This window comes from Pundamilia nyererei, unplaced genomic scaffold (genome assembly GCF_000239375.1).
Source record: "Pundamilia nyererei isolate P.nyererei 1_Seehausen unplaced genomic scaffold, PunNye1.0 scaffold00186, whole genome shotgun sequence".
In the NCBI taxonomy this organism is placed as follows: domain Eukaryota; kingdom Metazoa; phylum Chordata; class Actinopteri; order Cichliformes; family Cichlidae; genus Pundamilia; species Pundamilia nyererei.
Genome location: NW_005187587.1, coordinates 906785 through 930538, shown reverse-complemented (window position 1 = coordinate 930538; position 23754 = coordinate 906785). Strand labels below are relative to the sequence as shown.

General features: G+C 43.0%; 2 protein-coding genes and 1 long non-coding RNA gene across 4 annotated transcripts; 1 reads left to right on the top strand and 2 right to left on the bottom strand.

The window, feature by feature from the left end:
* Window positions 1-2629: 2629 nt before the first annotated feature.
* chtf18 (CTF18, chromosome transmission fidelity factor 18 homolog (S. cerevisiae)) lies at window positions 2630-16841 on the top strand. 2 transcript variants are annotated; one of them, XM_005746984.1, is made up of 22 exons: window positions 2630-2872; window positions 5365-5454; window positions 5533-5683; window positions 6283-6472; window positions 6599-6691; window positions 7447-7499; window positions 8202-8343; window positions 8446-8670; window positions 8758-8855; window positions 8970-9093; window positions 9177-9313; window positions 9425-9518; window positions 9597-9695; window positions 9785-9915; window positions 10471-10585; window positions 10965-11189; window positions 11316-11465; window positions 11751-11881; window positions 13301-13445; window positions 13532-13627; window positions 14740-14809; window positions 16342-16841. In XM_005746984.1, exons 1-22 carry the CDS (start codon window positions 2785-2787, stop codon window positions 16461-16463), a joined length of 2769 nt encoding a protein of 922 aa, XP_005747041.1. In that variant the 5' UTR covers window positions 2630-2784; the 3' UTR covers window positions 16464-16841. The 2 variants fall into 2 exon arrangements, with proteins under 2 accessions (XP_005747041.1, XP_005747042.2); XM_005746985.2 differs by having other exon boundaries at window positions 2630-2887.
* On the bottom strand, window positions 16834-19613 carry gng13a (guanine nucleotide binding protein (G protein), gamma 13a). Its single transcript, XM_005746986.2, has 3 exons — window positions 19012-19613; window positions 17099-17203; window positions 16834-16990 (listed from the first exon to the last, which is right to left on the bottom strand). The coding sequence occupies exons 2-3, from the start codon at window positions 17194-17196 to the stop codon at window positions 16885-16887; spliced, it is 204 nt and encodes a 67-aa protein (XP_005747043.1). The 5' UTR covers window positions 17197-17203; window positions 19012-19613; the 3' UTR covers window positions 16834-16884.
* A 349-nt stretch (window positions 19614-19962) lies between these two features.
* Window positions 19963-22581, bottom strand: LOC102193802 (uncharacterized). The gene is made up of 5 exons (XR_312081.1): window positions 22373-22581; window positions 20803-20940; window positions 20507-20587; window positions 20261-20300; window positions 19963-20118 (listed from the first exon to the last, which is right to left on the bottom strand). It is a non-coding gene; the product is annotated as an uncharacterized LOC102193802 (long non-coding RNA).
* Window positions 22582-23754: the final 1173 nt, after the last annotated feature.

Genomic DNA, 23754 nt, shown 5'->3' with positions numbered 1-23754 from the left:
GTAAAATTTGTATTTCCCTTTTTACATAAATTATTTTGAGTATGAGATCCTAACAAATGGATAAAATGAAGAAAAAAAAAGGATTTGCCTCATTGTGCAGGTCATGAGATTGTAAAAATGTATTTAGGCTTAAATTTTAAGTGGCAGTGTGAGCAGGAAACCATATGTCACTAAAAGCTGAATGCAGCGGCCTGGATTTGACTTTGACCTGCAGCCCTCTGCTGTATGTCCTCGCCATTCTGTCTCTTCCTGTCTGCTCTCCACTGTGCTGTCATTTATTTATTTATACTGGGTACATAAATGCAGACATCGGGTGGTTATAGCTCAGGAGGTAGAGCAGGTCGAGTCTGCACGCCAAATATCCGGGGGCAAGATGCTGAAATAGGTCATCGCACATGAGAATATGAACGTGTAAGAAACCCCTTAGGTAGACAATAAAGTGCTTGTACGAACCAGGAAAGTTGTATAAAGTGCTTTGATTGCTCAGGTAGACTTTTCAGGTAGAGTATAAATGCACTATATGAGAATCATTTGCCATTCATATCTGAACAGTAGCACATATTTTATAATCTTGCCTCTGTACACCACCACAGCAGATTTTAGATTAGTCGATCGAGATGTGCCTGAAGTTTAGAAATTACAGGTGTTTTTAATTCACAGTCCCCATTTTCAGAGGTTGAAACTTAATGGGACAATTGACTGAGAAACAGCTTAATGGCCAGGTGAAATCTGCTCTTTTGCTAATTCATGATACATTAAGTATATAGAAAGAGTTGATACAAAAAGCAGAACTTGCATTTGGTAGCTGTTTACTGGAATTCTTGATGTGAGGTCCAGAGAGACGTTGATGCAAGTGAAGCAGGCCATCGTTAGGTTTAAAATCCAAAATGAACCAAACGAAAAAGAGATGACAAAAACTTTACAAGTGACCAAATCAACTATCTGGTTCATTTTCAAAAAGAAGGAATGCAGCGGTCAGCTCTGCAGCACCAAGAACGCCCGAAAGACCACAGAAGACAACTAAATTATGATGAATGATGTGGAAAGACAAAGAGCGTGTGAAATAAAATAGATCTGGAGGTATGATAAGTGAAGGAAACAGTTTATGGTGAGACTTCATCCAAGAATGAAAAACAATCAAATTATCAGTCAAATTGTGTTAGTCTGTGCATCTTTGATTAACTACATAAACTCTACTGAGGTGGTTCAGAGAAAATATGTTTAATTTTCAAAAATCATACGGACCTGACTGCAGTTTTTAAAAGCTCTATTTTTTCTCAAATACATGTATTTTTCAATTTTAGTGTTTATTTTTCTCCACCTTTCTTTCATCAGTCATCATCAGTTTGGATATTTCATCCGTATAAAGCCAGCGCTGTATGAAGAGTTCTGACCTTTACTGTTTCACACACTTGTTTGTAGCTATGCTTTCTGACATGTTTGCTTTTGCTGGCCTCACAATGAAAAAGCCTTTTCTCTGAGCACACCTGTACATTTTTCATCGGTGACAGCATGAAAGGATGGAGAAGTCCAAGAGTGGGTGTCAGGGAGAGTTTATCGGTCTTGCTTTTGTGCTCCCTGATGTGAAATTAACTCAGTGTCACACACAAGCCGCTGGCCGGTGTTTGTCCGCTATAAGGAGCAGATGGCGATGATGGAGACGGCCTGACGTCACGCACACCATCATCATTAATCTCTCTCTCACACAGAGCCACACAAAACCCCACTCTCACACTCGCAAAACACACAGCAACAGGTAACAGAAAGCCCACCAGTCACGTTTTAAGAAAATATGACTTAATTAAGTTTCCACTTGATGTAAATTTGTTTGCAGTTTGTTTCAAGCTTTTGGTGTTAAAAAGCAGCAAACTGAGAAAACGCATAGAAAAAAGTATATAAGAAGATATCAGAAGGTCTATTATTTGTAATATTCACACATGTGGATGTTATAACTTGTGTTTCATGAGTTTTAACAGTGCAGTGCATTGTTTACAGTGGAAATATGACCTTATAAAATTAAAAATAACTTATTAATATACAATATTACCATGTGCAACATCATATGTGGTATTGGTAAAAGCGATAAGAATAACTGGTGTCCATAGAGGTCTGTGTCAATGTATGTGTGAATGGGTGGATGACTGGATATGTAAAGCGCTTTGGGGTCCTTAGGGACTAGTAAAGCGCTATATAAATACAGGCCATTTACCATTTACCATTAATAATATAGTAATGAATAAAGAAAATCTTCTCTAGGGCTGGGAGATAGACTTTGATGTCAACACTAGTGCATTTTATTGGAATACTTGCAAGTTTGACGGCATTTTAACTAAATATGTGCAGAGTTAGTTGATGTTATGTTATGTTGATGCAGGAAATGAACACATCCGAGCTATGTCACTAAAGAGAAGTGACAGCGCCACCCTCTGGTCAAATAAGCAGAAACAAAGTTTATCTATTTGAAATTGAAACGATTCTGCTTTAAGGGAGACAGCTTGGCACACATTTAGTCGTACTGTTACAGGGAAATATCGGCATTTTTTTTTTCAGATATTCAGATCATTTAGCTAAGTAGTGTATGACGGGAAATAGGAAAGAACTGCGATAGCCAATCAGGAGTGAGGGCAACGGACTGACCCGGATGTAATACTTCATAACAAAAAATTTGCCGGGAACTCGACTGTGCCAAAGCTACTGTCGAAGCTGAGAAAGAAGCTATCGGGGGAAATATATTTTTCCTGATTATTTAGCCGCCGTGTCTCGGGTTTTATCGGACCAGGCAAAATGGACGAATACGATGAACTGTTCGAGGTACAGGACGACTTCGAGGAGCAGTTTGCCGACGAGCTGGAGGTGCTGGCTGAGATGGAGGGTGAGGAGATGGAGGGTGAGTCCAAAACACTCAAGTTACCAAAAGGGTAGCTAGCCTATGATTCAACTGTTAAATCGCCGAGCTACTTCTCGGAAACCGTCGTAGAAAAGTGGAGTTTTTGTTTAGGAGTAGACTTAATTTAGGGCTGCTTTGCTTTTGAACAGTGCGGCTCTTGAGGTGCGTTTAAATGGCTTTCAGGATCTTTGGGAAAGCTGTGTCAGTGAGTTCGGATCGAGCAAAACGCAACAAAAACAGACTCCGGGTAGAATAAAAAGAAATAGAAGTGCATACATTCAAGCTACAACATAATAGCACAAGATAAAGAAAAATAATAAATATAATGAAAATAGAGTTTGAGATATCTGTACAGGTGCAATAAAAAGTAGAGTTTGCAAATAAGACTTAGAGGCAGTGATTCTACACTCACCCGTATATGTAGATATGTGAACGCACACATCTAGATATGTGTAGCTGTGACTTTATAAAAGTAAAAAATATTAATAATATACAGTATGTGTGTAGATATGTGAACACACATATCTAACCAGCTAGTCACGTCGTATCAATTGAATGCATTTAGGCATGTAAACACGGTCATGTATTCCAGAAACTGCTGATCTACTGGGGATTTCCTGCACAGCCATATTCAGGGTTTACAGAGAATGGCCCAAAAAAGAGAAAATACCCAGTGGCAGTTTTCTCTGTGCCTTTTTGATGCCAGAGGTCAGAAGAGAAGGGGCAGACTGCTCTGAGCTGATAGGGAGATAAGTTGTTATTTGTATTATTGTTATTACAACAAGGTATGCAGAAGAGAATCTCTGCAGATCTGCATCAAACCTCGATGCAGATGTGCTACAGCAGACTTCACTTCTGTGAACTAATAACGGGAAAATGAGGCTGCACTTCACACGGGCTCATCATAACTGGAGAGTAGAAGACTGGAAAAATGTTCTCTGCTGTGACTTCAGTTGCTGTGTTCAAATTATAGGGCCAGACTTTACTCATAAACATAGACAAACATAGATCCATCCATGATTAAGGCTGGTGAATGTGAAATGTAGTGTGGTATATTTTCTTGGCATACTTCTGAGTATAATTTAAACACCACAGAGAATCTGAGTGTTGTTGCTGACCATGTTCATGCCTTTATGACTATGGTATGCGCATCATCTGATGTCTGCTCCTGGCAAGATAACACAATTACCACAAACGCACAGATGCTCTCAAACCGGTTTCTTGAACATGACAGCGAGTTCTCTGCATTCGAATGGCCTCTCTGCAATCCAATAGCTTGTGGTGGAACACGAGATTCTCATCATCGATCTACAGCTGACAAATCTGCAGCAACTGCGATGCTTTCATGTCAATATGGACCAAAATCTCTAAGGAATGTTTCCATCACTTTGTTGAAGCTATGCTTTGAAAAACGAAGGAAAAAAGGGGCCTGAATGCTCTTTTTCTTATGCATTTTGGTCATTTCAGCCAGACCAGTGACTCCCCAGCACAGCCTTGGCCTTCCCAGTCAGCCTATTCAGTTTCTTGGTGTCACAGTTTCAGATGCTCCACACCAGCAGATAACTGCAGAGGAAACCGGACTAGCAACACCAGATAAATCAAGTGAAGTTAACATTATCATCATCCAGCAAAACTAATTCGGACCCCTCTGACACCTCACTGATGGTGCTGTTCTGTTCAGGACTATACATCCAAGAAAATGCTGACTTTTGTCTCTGTTTGGTTTATTATTCCCTCAAAGGGTGTGTGAACTCCATGATTATACATACTATGTGGTATTTGAATAAGACTTATAACTAAATTCTTTGTTTAGTCCTTTGTCTATTCTGATGAAACAGGCTCCACACATCAGAAGATGTATGTAATCTGCTCCATTATTATCCCTAATAATTCCCCATATTAATGAGAAGAGTTTAAAGTAATCATTTACCACACAGTGGTACAGTTGTTCGTGATTCTGATATCATTAATTCATACTTATTCATAGCTATATACAATACCTAACCCTTTGTCAAACTGTATTATTTGTATGTATTGTTACGTTTATAAACCAGAGTAGAATATAAAATAAATTCTGAAATGCGATAACACGAGAACTGGTTGACAAAGTCCAAAGACATGCAGTTTGGTTCATTTTAAATTGTACTTGTGAGTGCTCTCTGTCTCCAACCCCCGTGACCCAATAAAGACGGACTGCTCAGCTGGCTGTTTGTGGCTATATAAACATGCTGGGAACAGGGAAGTTGCAGAGCGCCCTCTGAGGACAGACTTTGCAACTTCAGCACCTATAACATGGTTGAAGGGTGTTTCTCCCACTTCTTCATCCTCTTCATTTGTCAGCTGATCAGCAAACTGGTCTGATAGCAAATCGGTCAGGCTCAGGAGGATGGTGGTGATAAAGTTAAGATAGATAAAGTTAGGGTTAAGTCTCCAGGAATTAATTAATGTATGATTTTATGTGTGCTTTAACATTGTAGAAGAAACTTGCAAGCCGGGGAAACGCCACAGTCAGGGTCCAGGAGACGACATCTCGGATATAGAGCACCTGCTGGACGATCAGCCCATCAGTGAGTTCACCCTCGGGGTGCACCTGTATTTTTACACCTGTCTAATTTGCAGGTTTAATCTAAGCCTGCCTCTTCCAGCTCCAAAGGCAAAGCGACAGAAGCAGGACGTCGGTGTGGTCAAGCGACTGTTCAACGCAGCACAAGTTCAAGAGAGCAAAGTCCCTTCACTGAGTGATGACATCACACCGCCATCCTCTCCAGAGCACTATGAGCCCTCTCACGCCATCAGGTAGTTTTTTTTAAATGATTTGTTTAGCATCATTGAATTTGACCTGTTTTACTCAGAGACACCTTCAATGTGTTTTATTTATTTATGTTTTATTTTTACCTTGATTTTTACTTATTGAGCTCATTTGCTTTGTTATATTGTGGCGATTTTATTGAACTATTGTATTGAGATCAATAATGGACATGTATTATATTAACATTCATCTGCATCTCTTTCAATCGATACCGGAGCAAAAAGATGTTCCTAAAAATCCCAAACATTTCTAGCGGAAATACATTTTAATGCAGAAACTCACACACAAGTAAGATGCACTTAAAAACAATACATGAGTGTCATTTGAAGCAAAGTGGCGAGTATTGCTGGGGGCACAGCGGCGCACAGGTGCCTGAGGAGCAGATGTAGCTGGTGCTGAATGCAGTCGTCTTTTTTCCATCATATTTAAGCAGTTTCTGTTTTTGTCCTTGATGGGATTGTTGTACGAGGAGATGGGCATAACAATAACCTGCACGATACAGTTATTTTAAAATCATACTTGTACAAAAGCGTGATTTCAGCCTTTAATATAAATCTGAGACTTCTGAACATGTTTTGTGTTCCAGCTCTACCCCTGCTGTGCTGGATATCAGCGGCTTTGCTGAGATTCCACTGACTCCACAGCGACCTCCCACAGCGGCGCCGGTATCCCTGCGTGTGCTGAAGCGACCTCCTTTAGAGGGAGACTACATCAGTGTGACGGACTCGTCTGGGAATCGGGTCTACCTCCGACAGAAAGAGAACGCAGAGACAAAGGTTAAATGCCCCCCGGTTATTTATCCGTGAGGCTGAATGTCGCACAGGCAGCATGTGCAGCAGCTGCAGCTTCCAGAGTTTGGTTAATATTTCTATTTCTCTCTACATTTCCATGTGTCTCTTCAGACAGCAGACTCCAGAATAGTACCAAACTCCCAGGGTGGACTGGGGCTGCTGGCAGTGCCGATAGGACTGCTGAGAGAGCAAGAAGCAGACAGGGTGAGTGACTCATTACCTTCCCTGCACCCAGTGTTAAAAAATGCATCTACCAAGAATATTTTTTATCCACTAAATTTGTGTTCATTTAAAAAAAAGTGGATTTATATTGAAATCTATTAATATAATTAATATTGACCTCAAGGATGACCTTAGATGTGCTTAAAGTATAAACTTAAAAGCAAATTAAGAAATCTCATCATCACGCTACTTACAGAGACCACGAAGTCCCGACCCTAACTCTGATTGGCTAGTGTTCTGTGTTAATCTAATGGCTAAATGCTAACAAGAAGATGAAGAAACCCAAGAAATAATCTTCACATATTCAGTTGTCGCAGCATCAGCTTTCCTCAAAGCTCAAAGAAGCATGAATGAAGAACACAAAGCGCAGCTTCAGTGGACAGCTTTCATGCTTTTTAACGCTCTGCTTCACTTTGTCATCGTTAACTTTTTTATTCTGCACAACAGGGGCTAAGTTGAAGGACTGGGAGATATAGAAGAGTAGCTTACTTAGCAGTTTTTCTACATGTACAGCTCTCATAGCTACAGCACGTAATAGAGGGACTTTTCATCTGCTCGTCTCGTTATGGAAGATCTAAGAATAAGAGCGTTTAGATTTCCAGTGTGACAAAAGCCTATAAATATAATTCATTTGAAAATGTGTGATATAATGTAGGCGCTGTAGATTACATTAATAGCAGAACATACAATTATTGTAAAGTCACATCAATGTCTCGTGTTCCTTTGAAATCTTGCAGCGCCACCAACAGGTTGTGGAGGAATCGCAGCGTCTTACAGAGCTGTTAGCCAGGTAACTCACTTCCTGTTTCACTCACAGACATCAACATACTCATGTGGGGCTCAAAAGAGGACACAGACTGGGCTGGTTGTAAAATAACAAAAACAGAAAACATCAGCTGAGACTGATAAGATGGCGTGAGTGGTGGAGTGGTTAGCGGTGTCGCCTCACAGCAAGTTCTTGGTTTACATCCCACCTGATGTCCCTGAGTGGGTTTCCTCAGCCTTTCTCCCACAGTCCAAACACAAGCACGTTATGTAGTTTGTGATTCTGTATGGGTCGTGTGATATGGGGTAGATGGAGTGGTTGAAGTGCACAGAATAAGTGCTGTGTGATCCATCCATCCATTATCTGCCGCTTATCCGGGGCACGGGAGTATCGGTCTCCCCAGCCACCTCTTCCAGCTTGCCTGGGGGGAAACCAAGAGACATCATTTCTCCAGCCTGTCCTGGCTCTGCTCCGAGGTCTTCTCTCAGTCTGATATACCCAAACCACATCAACAGGCTCCTTTTGATGCGGAGGAGTAACCACTCTGCTTTGACCTGTACAACTGAACTCCTCACCCCATCTCTAAGGGAGCATCAAGCCACCTGTTGGAAGAAGCTCATTTCCCTCTAATATCCACAATCTCATTCTTTTGAGACACATCAAGACTGAGTTTACATACACGAGCAGGAGTTTTAACTGCGTTTTTGTGTTTATGTCGCATTCCAGCAGTGTAAACGACGCGTTAGTTGAGTCTGAAAACCCAGAAGATGAAGAAAACGAGGATCCAGAGGACACAGAGGGCCGAGCATCTCGGCTGTGGGTGGACAGATTTTCACCGCGTCACTACACGGAGCTGCTCAGCGACGATGTAAGTGATGTGCAGTGTTTCTGTGTGACTTTATGGAGGAAGGCTTATTCTAAAGTCTTTGTGGAGGCGGCTTGTTGATGTGGCGCGTCTTGTGTCGTTCAGTTCACCAACCGCTGTCTGCTCAAGTGGCTGAAGCTGTGGGACACCGTAGTGTTTGGAAGAGAGAGGAAGTCCCGCCCTGCCCGATCTGACAGACAGGCTGCCAATCAGAACGCATTTAAACCCAATCAAGGAAATCAGAATCAAAATCGCTTCAAGAGCAAGATTGAGGTGACCGAGGAGCTGCTGGAGGCAGAACTGGACCAGTACAAACGACCCAAATTTAAGGTCTAAAAGCTGCACATCTGTCACATCTGTTTGCATTTGATTACCTGGCTTTTACACACGGTGTGATTTATTTTGGCCTCTCTCCAGGTGGCGTTGCTATCCGGTCCTCCAGGTTTGGGGAAGACCACCCTGGCTCATGTCATTGCAAAGCATGCTGGGTACAACGTGGTTGAAATCAATGCCAGGTTAGGCACAATAATAATAAGTGAGCAGATAGTGGCAGTAAATCATGGAGATGGCAGGTTTACTGTCATCCTCCTCCTTCACAGCCTCACTTGGCGTTGTTGATGTTTGTGCAGTGACGATCGCAGCGCCGAGGTGTTCCAGAAACGCATCGACACAGCGACACAGATGAAGTCCGTTTTGGGAGCCAATGAGAGGCCGAACTGCCTCATTATCGATGAGATTGACGGAGCACCTGCGGTACACTCCTGCTTTAAATTGGTAAAGAGCAGCTAATTGACCGCAGCCGTTCTTAATGCTTTGCCCTTTGATGTGCTCCGCAGGCCGCCATCAACATACTGCTGGCAGTTCTGAACAGGAAAGACGGACACGGGGGTGAGGCTGGCGCGGAGACGGCGAAGAAGAAGAAGAAGAGGGAGTCCATCTTACTGCGACCAATCATCTGCATCTGTAACGACCTGTAAGAGAAACTGTGGCATTAACAGCAGAGTGGGAACTGTGAATACCTGTTATTTGTTTTTACTTTATTTTTACTTCTTTATCGTTTTAAAGTCATCTGTTTCTTTTTAAGTTATGTCCCAGCTCTCCGGCCTCTCAGGCAGCAGGCTTTCCTCCTGGCTTTCCCACAGACTCAGCCTTCCCGCCTGGCACAGAGACTGGCAGAGGTCAGCATAGTCACAGATGCACGCACACATCTCGACACGCGCTGCTGATCCTTGTTTAAACGAAATCGCTGTTTGCAGATCTCACTCCGCCAGGGGCTGAAGGCAGACACGGGCACCCTGATGTCACTGTGCGAGAAGACCGACAACGACATCCGGTCCTGCATCAACACGCTGCAGGTGGGTGGCGCGGCTGAGAAGGAAAGCCCGGCAGATGCACAGCCAGTGTGAAGAATTCGGTGTAAACATGTGTTTGTGCTTCTGTCCAGTTCCTTCATAGTCGTGGCGTCAAGCAGCTGGACAGCAAGACGATTCAGAGCATCTCTGTGGGGCAGAAGGACCAGAACAAAGGCTTGTTCCATCTATGGCAGGAAATCTTCCAGTTACCACGTACAAAACGGTACGGCGAGTTCCCCGAGACAGGCCAGCAGTCTGTCACATGGCTAACACAGAGAGAGAGACGACGATTCACACCTATGGGTGTGAAAATTATGCAAATATCACTAAATAAATAGATAAACCTTGAAGATAATCATAGCGCATATGAACTGAGCTTAGTATTAAAATGTCTTTTAAAGTCTTCAGTTGAAGCAGGTGAAAGTCGTAGGAAGCCTTTAAACGAGTCACTGTGTCTTTTCTTTTCCCTCCCTGAGCCTGATTCTGCCAGAGGTTTCTTCCTGCTAAAAGGGAGTTTTTCCTTCCCACTCTTGCCAAGTGCTTACTCACAGGCGGTCATGTGATTGCAGGGTCTCTACCTTACAATATAAAGCACCTTGAGGTGGCTGGTGTTATATAACTAAAACTGAATTGCCTGAAAAACAAACGACCGCCAGACCATCGTAAACAGTCATAAGATAATGTTAAATCTTTGGCACAAATAAAAGGTACAGCAGGTGTTTGAGGTGTGTAGAGGACCATATGTTGCAAATTACTGATAAATATTCATTATTTTCAGGAAACGTGTCGGTGAGGGGTTTGAGGACGGACCGGGTTCGGGAAGTGGAGCTCACAGGTTCCAGCACATCTTGCATCTGGCTTCGTCTAGTGGAGAATATGAAAAGGTTTCTCAGGTAATACAGGAAACTCTATGGGACCTGCTCTGCTCATTTCAAATTGCTTGTTATCTTATATCGGGCCCTCACGCCGCTCCTCAGCTCATCGATTGTCTGAAACGAGCTTCTTTAACTCTTGCACCTTTAAACCGACTCTCTTCTGATTGGTTGCTTGTCATAAACAGAAGGTTTGAAAAGCAGGTGGGTGGGGCTTCTGAGTTTTTGGCTCACAGGGATTTCTTAACTCACGCTGACCTCAATGTTTGAAACTTTAACCGTGCTTAATATGAGCAGTACAGAAAAGCTGAGGAGGAGCACTGACTCATGTGGAAGTTTCCAGAATATAAAGTAGTTCATGGTTCACTGTGTAATGCTGCGTTATATCTCTTTTCCTCAGGGTCTGTATGATAATTATCTGTCCATGCGTGTGAGGGACCCAAACCTCCAGAGCGCGTGCGAGGCGCTGGATTGGCTGGCCTTCTCAGACAAGCTGAGCCACGTGATTCTGCACGGGCAGAACTTCTCTCTGATGAAATACCTGCCCTTCCTTTCCATCACATTTCACTTCCTGTTTGCCCACACGAACGTGCCCCGCATCAGCTATCCCCACAGCCAGCACGAGGTACGACTCTCCTACACACACCTGTGCAGCAGTGCGAAGGAAAAGTGATAAAAGGAGAAGAACACGTTTTTGTTTGGGTTTTTTTAAGGCATCATTGCTGATCAGTCACTATTGTGTCCCGTCCAGGCCTCCTCCCGGCTCCTCAGCTGCAAGAACGCTCTGTCCACCATGTTGGCCGACACCCCAGCAAGCATCAGAGCGAGGATCAGTCAGCTCAGCCTGACCCTCGATATCCTCACCTTGCTTCTCGACATCATCTGTCCCAAACTACGGCCCGTATGTAAAAGCTTACATTGTAACCTTGGTACATGCCTGTATGTTCAGCCCAAACTCCAAAACTGTGCAAAATGTGCAGAATGCAATGATGATGATGCCTTTTTTTTAAAACAAATCTATGGTTTTATGGTGCAGATCTTATAAACCTAAATTTTGCACATCAAACATTAAATTTGACAAAAAGCATTGTAAATGTAGGACCTGAAATGCCAGGTTTTAGCCTCTGTGTCTGCTTACATAGATGTGGGTGGGTCATGATATCAAAGTTTCTTATTCTTCTTTCAGGTGAATCCACAGCTGTTCAGCAGCAGAGAGAAGGAGCAGATGCGTGAGCTGATCGACACCATGCTGGCATACAATCTCTCTTACAGGCAGGACCGCACTCCAGAGGGACAGTACACCTACGTGCTGGAGCCGTGAGTACACGCACACGTACGCACACTTGGCTGGACTCCACTGTACACTGGACTCATGCAGAGCTGATGTGTGTTTGAGGGGTGTTGAAGGTCACTGCTCTTGTCCACACTGTGGTTCTCTGCATGGAGGCTTAAGAGATTAATCCCCTTAACACCTGGTGGGCGTGTGTGTGTGTGATGGTCGTGGTTGAAGCAGGGTAGCAAGCAGTAAAGCCTCACCGTTGGATGCAGGTGAATGGAGGAGAGGATGGAAGGAGGGGCGGGTTTAAGTTAGATAGGTTAGTAGGCAGTAAGTGACAAGGTGGCCTTTTGAAAGGTCGAGGAATGAAAGGATAAAAGAAGAAAAAGAGCATTTTTAACTTGAGAGACTTTTACTTAATGTTCACCCTCATTTTTGTGATTCTGAGGATGCCGGCGCCTGCTGCAGTTAGAATGGGATAACCAGCTTGTTACCTCAGCCATGCCGGCCCGTGTGGAGGAGCAGCGGGACGCCCAGGACGGCTCCTTTCTACAGGCTCGATGTGACGAAGTGCTGGTCACCAACGACTGGGGCCTGCCTCTAGTGCTGGCTCTGCTGCTGCTGCTGCTGATCTACACCTTTCTGTACCTGCCCTCTCAAGCGCACCACAACTCCACTCTCTGATATCTCACGCATAAAAGGCACAGAGTGCAGCCGTGGATCTAAACATTTAACATCACAAACAGCGGATGCGCTCAGGCAGGACAAGATTATTTGATTGGACTGCTCTCTTTTTGGCCGCAGTTGGTGATTGGTCATGTCGGACGCTGTGAGCAGGAGGAGATGTGCAGGGAAGAAGAGTGGGAAAGATGAGGAGAGGTCATTTAAAATAAACCCTAGAACTGATGTCTGCTTTCATGCAGAAGACTGTGTGTCCTTATAAATCCCTAATATGTCCTAATACGGTTAAAAATGAATTTAAAAGTAACCTGTGGCTAGATTTTAGTAATATGAAGTTTAACCAGTGTTGTTCATTTTTATTGTTCGTTACAGAACTGCTGTTGAATTGTGTGGATTCAGATGTTAAAGATGATATCTGCACATGTAGATGCTAATGATAACACGGTTGACATAACGCTATTCCACAATAAATAGCCGACTGAACCGTGTGACTGCTTTTATTGTATTTATTGGTCCACAGGGCTGTGAGTGAGAGTGTGTGGATTGAGTTGGAGATCAGCAGTAAGAGGATTAAAGTTTTAGAGAATGAGAGATTCTGGGTTTTATTCTGGGGGGGAAAAACCAAAACAACAACCACGGCACCAGAAGTGGAAGCTTTTTGTTATTGTTCGTCATCTAACAGGGTTCAGCCGAGTGTCAGTTGCATCACAAGTGCATTTGTGTTTACTGCGTGTAAACAACGAGCGTCTCGTTTGTTTGTGTTTACTGCGGGTTTCCAGGCGCGTCGAGGAGGTGGTGAGGTTTCCAGGCCTGCCTCCGCGCCGCCAGCTGACGTACCAGGCCAAACAAACCATCAGCAGAGAGATGGAGCAGGAGAAGATGAGGAGGGCCGAGCAACTGATGCTGCTGCGAAACCCAGCACCGGTGAGACTCGGGCACGCGTAGCACCTGGCCCCGCGCGTGCTAATTAACGTGACGTGTTTGTAATGCGCCGTGTCTGTGTGACGCAGAAAGCGGAGGACAAAAAGAGCGCCGGTCCTAAAGCAAGCAGGAACCACCAGCAGAGGCTGGAGAACATCGTCAAGCAGACCACAGTGGAGAGCAGGGTGAGGCGCACAAACACTTTGACACGCTGTTAGCTGCTGGAAAATCACTGCTGCTCTGGACCAACACTGCCTGATAATATGGTCTGATTTGTAGTTGTTATTTTTGGCCTGAACACAGAAAAAACACTTATTTTTTTTCTTTTATTTAAATAATTTATTTGTTATTTTTTAACTTGAAAGTGCCCCCTCTTAACCTTTGATACAGTTCATGGGGGGTGGGAGTGTATACCAGCTGACACCGGGGGGGAGGGGAAGCACTACCGTAGGAGAAAGCTTTATAAACCACATACAGGCTTCGTTTATTTGTTCAAAACTGATCTTAAATTTTCTCTAATTTCTGATTGGTCCACATTAGCTGCACAACATGTTTGCCTATTGTTTTGGTGATGTTGTCATAAAAAAAAATCTGAAATAATCTGCTGGGTTTATTCTTTAATTCCTCAGATTATCATTTGGCACACTTTCATGGTGAAACGTTGTCTATTAGGAAGAACAACGTATTTCTGGCTGAAACCAAACGCAATATATTGGCACAAATACTTCACACCAGCTGTTAAGCACGGTGGTGGAGGGGTGATGGTTTGGGGCGGTTTTACAACCACAGGAAATGGTCACCTTGTAGTCACTGAGTCATGCAAACTCCTCTGAATGCCTTCAACCTCAATATTGCTGCTAAAGTTACTGAGTCATGAGGTGTGCTTAGTTTTTCGCAGCACTGCACAAAAGAAAAAAAAACACAGAGCTCAAGTTTCCACTGCCGGTAACATGTTTACTGTTATAGACTCTACTGTGTGTTCAGGGTGTGGTCACTGTGCTCCTCACACATGTGGGTGTTAGTTGGTGCCTGCTGGTGGAGCCAGAGTGGAGCAGCCAGTCTGCACTGAGCCTAGATGAGTTATAATAGTTCCCTCTAGAGGGCAGGAATGAGGCTAATAAGAAGCCACTGGGTCACAGTCCCCGATGGAGACAACTGGGAAATTAGGCTAATGAGAGAGAGAGTGTGTGTGTGATTGTTCACTGATATTGACCTCGTTATTGAGGACAAAGCGTTTGAAACTTCCTGTTTAACTTCATCCTTCTCATCACTTTGTTGTTGTGTTTGCGTCCTGCAGCCTGAGGTGGATTTCTTTGGTCGAGCTGTTGCCCCTAAACCCCAGAGACCACAGCCGTCATCAGACACAGGTACCTGACTTCATTTATCTCAAATGTGGAAAACACAGGCTGCTCTGATTTTTATTTATACTTAATGCCTCGAAGCACATCAGGTCCACACGCACCAGAGGTAACAACTAATGTGTGTTATGTAACTTTGGTAATTAAGCGTTTTTGTTGCAGTCTGCAGGCAGAGCTGCTGGACTGCCAGCACTGTTACCACTTGCATTTATTATCAGATCTCTGTTAGCCAAACAAACTACTTTGCACAGCGTGATCCTTATATTTATGCATCAGCCAATAGAACAAACATACTTAATATTTATTTCCTAAAATGTACATTAATAATAGTGTCCAGTATTCCTCAAAATCAGTTTACTACATTTTCCTGAGATGTAGCAGTTGTAGTCCTTGGATGCTACTAAAACTCTTCAAGGTCATTTCTGAGCCTGCTGGTGCTTTTGAGTCAGTGGAGGCAACTGTGACTGCTGTTTGAATACATTAAATCTCCACCCCTCCTGCAGTTCTGGAAAGGTGCATCATCGTTAGCTCAGGACCCGTAACATGTCTCTGTGCATGTCTTATTTACCGTATGACCAAAAAGTCCCATTAAAAGCACTAACCCTCCTGAAACCACACCATCAGGGGCATTGATGAGCAGTGTAATCAGGGTGGAAACGCAGACCTGTGGTCATTTGTAGGTCAAAGCAGGATTTATTTACTAAAACAGGCACAGCTCCACATCTTCTGTAATGCTTCCCAGACTTTTATTTTGATTGGATCGGTTTGTGGAGAGGACTGAGAAGCACTAATTTGGATCTGGTGGCGTCAGCGGTATGCATCAGTACTTTAGATGGGTGCATAGTTGAATTATGCAATAATGTGACAACAGTGTGAGAGTGAAAGGATGGTATGGATTAAATGATTATCAGTCTGCAGCTTTCATCGTCTTTACAGAGCTTTGTGTTGAGCCACAGATACACAGATATTTACGCCGATGGATCAGATTTTTATTGTACTTGCGGCTTCAGCTTCACTGCTCTCATAGTGTCGTTTTTACACTGCAGCAGGCGGCTGTTTTCACTGGAAGACACCACTGTTAGCAAGTAGTTAGCATTTAGCTCCTCAGGAGAAGGAGACCAAAAGTAGAGCTAACAGAACAAGTTAAAAATAAACTGTAAATAAACAGTGTTGCTGCCTAACTGCAAATTTTCCACTGGAAGTTGAAGGCTGATGATGTTCATAACTTATTTCCACCTCCTCAAGTCCTCCATCCAAAAAAAAAAAGAAAAAAAAAAAGAATTCACCCTTAGTGTGAAACTGGAGCTAAACTAGTTACACAGATCAGCATCAGCTCTGTTGTGGGATTTATTGATGTAAAAGTCATTGGTTTGAGCTGAAATGACAGAAAACTCTTTGGTTTAAGAAACTTGGACTGGAAAATTTATATTAATTGAAGTATGAACTTTTTAATTCATTGTGAAAAAAGCCACCAGCTTAATCAAATATGAAAATACTTGGACCTGAATGAGTGCACTCAAAGCCTGTTTGTGTCTCCGCAGGTGAGAAGAGAGCAGATCTATCTATGGGGACAGCAGTGGGCAACAGTGACGTGTGGTTCCGGTTTAATGAGGGCATGTCCAACGCTGTCAGACGAAATGTTTACATCAGAGATCTGCTGTAGCGCACGCGCACACACACACACACACACGCACACACACACGCTACTGTCTCATTCTCAGCTGCACTTGTTGTTGTATCATATGAAAGAATCTTAATCAATGCGTGTTAAATTCAAAACAGTCTTTATTTGGATTGACAGTGTAAAGAGCCAATAAAAAGGTGCTGTTCATCAAAACAAACCTCTAGAAAGCTACTCGGTGCTGCACACTCACACATACGCTCGTCTCCACAGAAAGCATTCAGAGAAAAGCGGTGATAGCACTGATCGTGTGTGTGAGCGAGCATGTGAGTTAGTGCAGTGCGTCATCCTTCAGTTTGTATGCATCCGTGATTGTGTGTGTGTGTGTGTGTGTGTGTGTGTGTGCGCGTATATATTTATATATATATATGAGTGTGTATGTGTGTGTGTGTGTGTGTGACCGCTAGAGAATCACACACTTGCCCTTCTCCACCCAGGGATTGGCTCTCATGAGCTCCGGATTCAAAAATGGATCTTCACAAACACATCCCTCGATCCATTTCACCAGCCTACAAAAAAAGATAAAAGAAAGAGAGAGTCGTATGGTCAGCAACGGGTCACACGCTGTACTGAACAGAGAGGGAACGAGTGTGTGTGTGTGCAGCAGGTGGACTCACTCAGTGACAGTGATGGAAGATTTCTCTCTGTTGATTGCCAGCTGATACTGAAGGCTTTCCACTTCGCGCTTCATCTGTGGGATGTCCCATTCCTCCATGATGCTACTGTTGTGTATACACACAAACACACACACACGCAGATCAGAGACTGAAAGAGCACAGCTCTACTACACAGATGATTAAAGCTTGTTTTTGTTTTGCAACTGCGCCAATTTTAGAGTGCTAAAAGAAGTAAAAGCAGCCGACTGATCCTGCTCCAGCTCCTTTTTGAAGCGGGAGTATTTTTGTTGTCGCTTCAGCACACCTCGCGTAACTTCTGCTCTGAGTCATAATTCACTGCGTGGATAAGCTCTGCACAGAGAACCAGTGTTTGGTTATTTTCTAATTTTTCAAAATAAAACTCACGTTTAAAAAAAACTAATAAACAGACAACTTTTTGCAAACATTACTCTAACAGGTGTAAATTGCGCTGGTGTTGTGGACTACTTTCAGCTGTGGATGAATACGATTTTACTGGCTGTTGACCTCTGACTCCAGAAGGATGGTTTGTGTGGGATTAGGCATACAGCAGTGTCCATGTACATAATGGAGAAGCAGGTTTCAGAGAGACTGCGCAGTAAAATGATCAGAAGTAAAACAAGTAAAAGGGCTTGACTTAATTAATGAGGTGGGAGGATTGATCCAAATATTGACAGTATCGATACCAACACTGATACTGGCATCAGATTGATACTGCCGCAACAGGATTTGATATTTTGTTTCTATTCTCTCTCTCTCTTTTTAAAAAAAAGAAAATATATGCTTCAAACATGCGCTATGAAAAATGTCTCAACCTTTGTGTTGACTGTCGCATCTATTTTATTTATAGCCTAGAGCAAATTTCAGCAACGGGCACGTTTACATTCCAGGTCTTCAAAATACATAAAAAGCTTAGTTGTGTTATTGTTGTGTTAACGTGTTATTGTGGAAAGTTCAAAATCAGTGATTTGGTGATCATTAAAACGTGTGGAGAATTTGGCAAATCTATGATTCAACTCTTACATTATGCCACACTGCTCTGCCCTACACGAGCTGCCTTTATTGGTTAAAAGTATCGGTAATGGTATCGGCAATACTGGCCCTGTATTTACTTGGTATTGGATCGTACCAAAATTTGCAGTATGGGACAGCGCTAGTGGGAAAATATGACGCCACATTAAAATTGTGCTTTCCTCATTTTGTTAGGTTTATCCATTGTATTTGAATCCTGTTGACATGTAAAATGTTTATACTAGAGCAAGAATAAACTGATTGGTTTAGTGGAGACGGAAAGCACAAAGAAAAACAGTCACAGAGCGAATTTCTTAAAAGAAGAGCAGGTCATGAACTGTTTTCCATTTTTCTCTCTCTTGTTCCCAGAAAAAGGATCGAGTTACACCATTTAAATGTAAATAATCAGGGTAAAACGCGTTTTGTCTCTTTCTTAAGACACCTGAGGATATTTTAATATATTTAATGTTAGAAAACAGGTCTCGTGTTCTTATCTTATTTGTATTACTTGTGCCCTGCCCCACCCTGCCCCAGGCCACATTACAGCAGCAAGACACAGCCAGAGAGTTCAATCATGGATCGGTTAAGCCCTCTCTACTGGAAGCTGTCTCCCTCCTCCTGCTCTTCATCTTTTTAATGGATCTAAGTAGGTCGGCTGCCGGTGCCGGTTTCCTCCACCAGCATCCATCCTGCTGCGCTTCTCCACCAGCCAACCGGTCCATGAAAAGGCCTTCATCATTTAATTACAGGCAATGCTACAGCCCCATCACGGTCTTCCTCCCATTTTACAGCAGCTTCTGTCCTCCCTCTCATAAAGGAAGGACATAAATGTACCTCGTCGTGAACGTGTGGTGACAGCGAGTGAATGACAAAGCCGCTCTTACCGTCAGGCCTACCGGGGAGAGGACCGCTGTTCGAGTGCGTGCGCTGCCGGGTGCAGACCGGGCTTCAGCGGCGGCGAGGACCGTTCAGGGCCGGGAGTCGGTGGCGTTTTACCGGTAGATGAGTACGGAGTCGGTGGGGGGAGGAGGCTGTGTGAGTATATGCGTGTGTGTGTGTCGGCTCTCCGCGGCGTAAAGGCACTCCTCTGCGCTCCTCCCCGGTAAAGCTGGATGCTTGCGGGGGCGGAGAGAAAAAAAAGCACCAGCGCCTGCTTTGACAGTCAAACGAGAGCCGGAGCAGACGCACCTGTATGGAAATCCGAGCACGCAATGAGCCTCAGCGCAGGCAGGGAAAACGCAAATGAGTCGCTCCGAAGGGAAAACACGCAGGGAGGTCATTTTCTATTCATGTGACCGGAGGCTATGTCTGTTTCTCCTCCGAGGCCCCCACAGAAAGTACCAGAACAGTACTTTGATTTTTTTCTTTACTCAGCTCTGGTACAACCATCAAAAACACCTGACCTCTAATCTAAACACGTTCTCCTTCTCTCTAATGCTGCCATTGTTTTGACCACTAAACTTATTTTAACCTTCATCATGCAGATGGGTGCTTCATCTTTTCCCAGGACACTGACATCTGCATGGATTGAACAGCAGATTCTTAATTAGTCACCCTGCTGTACCTCCCAGTGCACAGCTGTGCTTTTAAATATCCAAAGACTGTCTAGTTAGACTACACTGCAGCTGTACCCACTTTGTTCTTTACTCTTACGGTGGTGCACCTGTGGTATCAGTTTCTAAATCCTGCACCACCTAATAAAGTTTCATCTTATCTCTTATCTCATTCTTGAATTCACAAACTCCACCCATGGTGGATGATTTTGGCATAAATCTTCATTTTTGGCTTTAGTCAGGCATCAGAATTTCAATAGAATGACACCACCACACAGACCATTCAGAAAACGAGAGTTTAACTTTTATTTGGCAAATTTGAAAAAGTATTTTTAAATAACTTCATAAAACAACATCCTCCTGTCCCATAAAATCATCTTTGCTGGGTTTGTCCTGTGAGCAGCTTCCCCATCTGGTGACGACATCTGAATACGACACCTGAAAGACACAAATACACATTCATGTGAGTGACAGAAGGAGAAAAGCAAAACAAGCCATGAGCTGGAAGTTCACATACACGAGGTGTTGAGTTTTTCTCGTCACTGGCTCTCCCACATGCATCGCATATAAACAGACTTACCGTAAAGAAACTAGATCACCATCTGCCATCCTGAGTCGGGCTGTAAACAAGAGGAGCAGCTCAGTTATTATTCACATAAAGACATTCGTAGCATCACATGGTATTACAGGATTGCTCCAGAAGCCTCAGAGAAAAGCTGGAATCAGGAGCTGAAGCTCAGCTCTCATAGTAGGTGTCAGAAAAGATTGTTTAGTTTGTCATCACAGGCTGAAAATGTTCGAGTACCAGCATCTTATACAGACTCACCTGATCTCAGACCAGCATGAAAGCCCATTTCTCAGGACCATGTGGCAAAATACAGCCTACTTCCAGTCACCTTCCTCTCACCTGGAAAACACAGTAGTTGTTTTTAAAGATGAAGGCAACGTGACAATTCATCATAAAAACATTTATCATAAATAACTGAGCCTCAGAGAAAAGCTAGAATCAGGAGCTGGAGTTCAGCTCTCATAGTAGGTGTCAGAAAAGTTTATTTAGTTTGTCGTCACAGGCTGGAACCGGTTCGTTTGTTAAGAGAAGAAGAAAGAAGAAAAAAGGCTCACCGGCTGTTTTCTTCTTGCTCTGCTTTCATCTCCAGGTGATCACATTGTTCTCCGACTGCATTCAGCCAGCCTTCAGTCTGCTAAACAGCCCTGTGCATTCTCCAGCCTCTGCACTGTCATCCAATCCCACCGTGAAGGCTGAAAAACAAGACACAAACACAATGATCTTAATCATGAGCAGAAGGCACTTCATGCGCTTTGGAAATTGATTACTGGAGCCTCAAATGACTTGCAAATCTTGCTTTGTTGTAGTAAAACAGGCTGAAAGGCACATTTGTAAAGGTCGCACGGCAGAAGGAGCTTTTTATTTTAACAGAGACAAATCCAAACGCCCCCCCAAAACCCTTCAACCAACCGCTACGAGTGTGTACAACCGAGACGATGTGTGTAGTAATTCAGAAACTGCGTCATGAGTTTGTCCAGCAGTGTTGCTCAGACTTTGAGGGTACTCACTGTCTGCAACATGTAGCATAAACTGTATATAAAAGGACACAGTCAGTGACACTTTGACTTTATGACACCTCAAGCAAAAGATTTCTGGCATTACCATCATTATTATTATTATTATTAATAATAATAAATTTTTAAACCAGACACTCCCAAATTTCCCCTTGTGGGACAATTAAAGGATTATTCTATTCTTATTCTTTGTAAATAGCACATTGACTGTGAGACTCACAGGCCCATTATACTCGCCCTCATTTGCTAAAGTGTCGTCACATGCCACACTTTGGCATTGTGTCAGCTGGTTGGCACATCTCAATTTTTTTTAAGCCTCACATCAGAGCTACCGCCACTGTGTTGAAAATCTGAGTGTATGATCGTGTCACTGTTAATAATGAAATAAAACCCTTCTCTGCTTCCAGTGTTGATGTCTACACCCACGGTGTAGCAGTGGCAACATTGCAGTGTGTACTCATACCCTTGGTGTTGGTGTAAATGCTACAGAGCTGTGGCGACATCACCATTTGAGCACCACATAAACAATGCAGCAAGTATAAAGGGGCCTACGCAGGTCCACTGTAAAGCATATCCTGCTTCATCAGGTTTATTAGCAATGAAACAAACTCTTCAGGAAAATGTTTGCTTCTTTCCTCTGACCTCAGTAATGTCATTTTTGCATAGATGTCTAGAAAGCCGTTTACCCCCTGCTGACAATTAGGCAAAAGTGCAGCTCTAAGGCATTTAATAACGTTCAGGCGCCAATGTTATGTCCATCTTTTATATACAGTCTATGACATGTATCAGGCTGAGCATTCATAATCAGAAAAAATGCATTAATTAAATGTTTAATGAGTGAATCAGGGAATCTTTTACTTTGCGCAGAATTGCTTAAAATATCTGTTGCAGAATTGAGCAACAACTGGTTCCACAAAGACGTGAAAACCGTGACCCTTAAAGTAATTTTAAAGAATAGCTAAATGGGTCCTACATTTAACTAAAGTGTTGCTTAATCCAGTGAATGCACTTTAAAAATCGGAGCACAAGTTCTACTTTATCGCCACATGGTTGCACGTGCTTGCGATGTAAGTCGCTGTGCACTTCCTCCACGTGCAGACCCAGTACTCACCTCGTTCACTCTTAACCGCCGTCCTTTGAAGTATTTAGCGAAGCAGACCAGATCGTTTCGGCCTTTTTTGCTTCCATGTTGTGTGTTTATAGTATAAAGTCTTCAAAGGTCCATCGTCTGCTCGGGCTGAGAAGGAAAAGACCTGCATGCCCGCCTGAAGTCCCTCACATACCCTCTCAGGGTTAAAGCCCCTCCCCCGTGTCCTATCATTTCCGGGCTAACTGTTAGCTGCAGAGCTAGCTTAATTGTTTCTGCTGGGGGGTCCGTTTTTTTTGTCCCTGTTTTTGTTTACTGGGTCTTCATTGATATACGAGTTATTGTAAACTGTAATTAGAAACAAAGTTAACGCTGTCGGCATATTTCAGATGCGCAAGGTCCAAGGCATCATGGGACTTGTAGTTCATCGTGGTCAATGAACCCTTTCAAGCCTGAACCATTATAACTGCCATAAAATCCTTTGCTGACTTTCTGTCTTTTTTTAAAATTGAGTGTTTATTGAAACTTCTGACTTTTTATAATCATTTGCTACATCTGGCATTTTTCTTTTTTTGGTAATTTATTAGGAATTTCAGGCAGGAAATTAAGAAAATTCAAGTATCACTAGTTAATAGTTTGTAAAAAAAAAAAAAAATCTCTCTCTCTCTCTCTCTCTCTATATATATATATATAGACCTTTAACTCCCAGCAGGCATGATGACATAACAGGACAATGTGGATAAACTCAAAAAGTGCAACCACAGATAAACCCAGCCTGCATGTCAGCATCCTTTAATCAGTTGGGCCCCTGTACCTGTGTGCACATATCACATGTAGAAAGCCATGTTAACAACAAACACCTGTCTGAAAGTGTAAAATCTCACTGAGAATAATACTATTAATCATGTACTGGACTTTTCATTGGGTGAACAAAAGGTGTGGCTCCTCCTATGGTGCAGTGAAAAAATCAGTGCTGCACAGGAATGTGCCTGGAATTTGTTTTTACACGATTTGAAGGTTATAAAAACTGGCCTGTCACCTTATTTGTAGTTTTACCTGTCAACAGCAATATCTGCAATATACCATATGCAATTGTAGTTAACTGGCATAGCTAGATCTGCAGAATATAGAAACAATGTAGTAATAAGACTGGATATATAATATATATATCCATTATATATAATATAATGTTGACTGCAGACTCACTTTGTTAGGTGCACCTGTTTAACTGCTTATTAATGCTGATATCTAATCAATCACAGTGCAGCAACTCAGTGCATTAGGCATTTAGACATGGTTAAGATGACCTGCTGAAGTTCAAACTGAGCATTGGAACAGAGAAAAAAGCTGATTAAAGTGACATGGCTGTTAGTGCCAGACAGACAGCAGATATTTCAGTAACTGCT

Coding starts and splice junctions, on each gene's coding strand:
- chtf18 (XM_005746985.2), top strand. CDS start 2,785: ATGGACGAATACGATGAACTGTTCGAGGTACAGGACGACTTCGAGGAG. Junction 7,500..8,201: donor CTTACAGAGCTGTTAGCCAG/GTAACTCACTTC, acceptor GTCGCATTCCAG/CAGTGTAAACGACGCGTTAG. Junction 11,190..11,315: donor ATCCCCACAGCCAGCACGAG/GTACGACTCTCC, acceptor TGTCCCGTCCAG/GCCTCCTCCCGGCTCCTCAG.
- gng13a (XM_005746986.2), bottom strand. CDS start 17,196: ATGGAGGAATGGGACATCCCACAGATGAAGCGCGAAGTGGAAAGCCTT. Junction 16,991..17,098: donor TCTTCCATCACTGTCACTGA/GTGAGTCCACCT, acceptor CTTTTTTTGTAG/GCTGGTGAAATGGATCGAGG.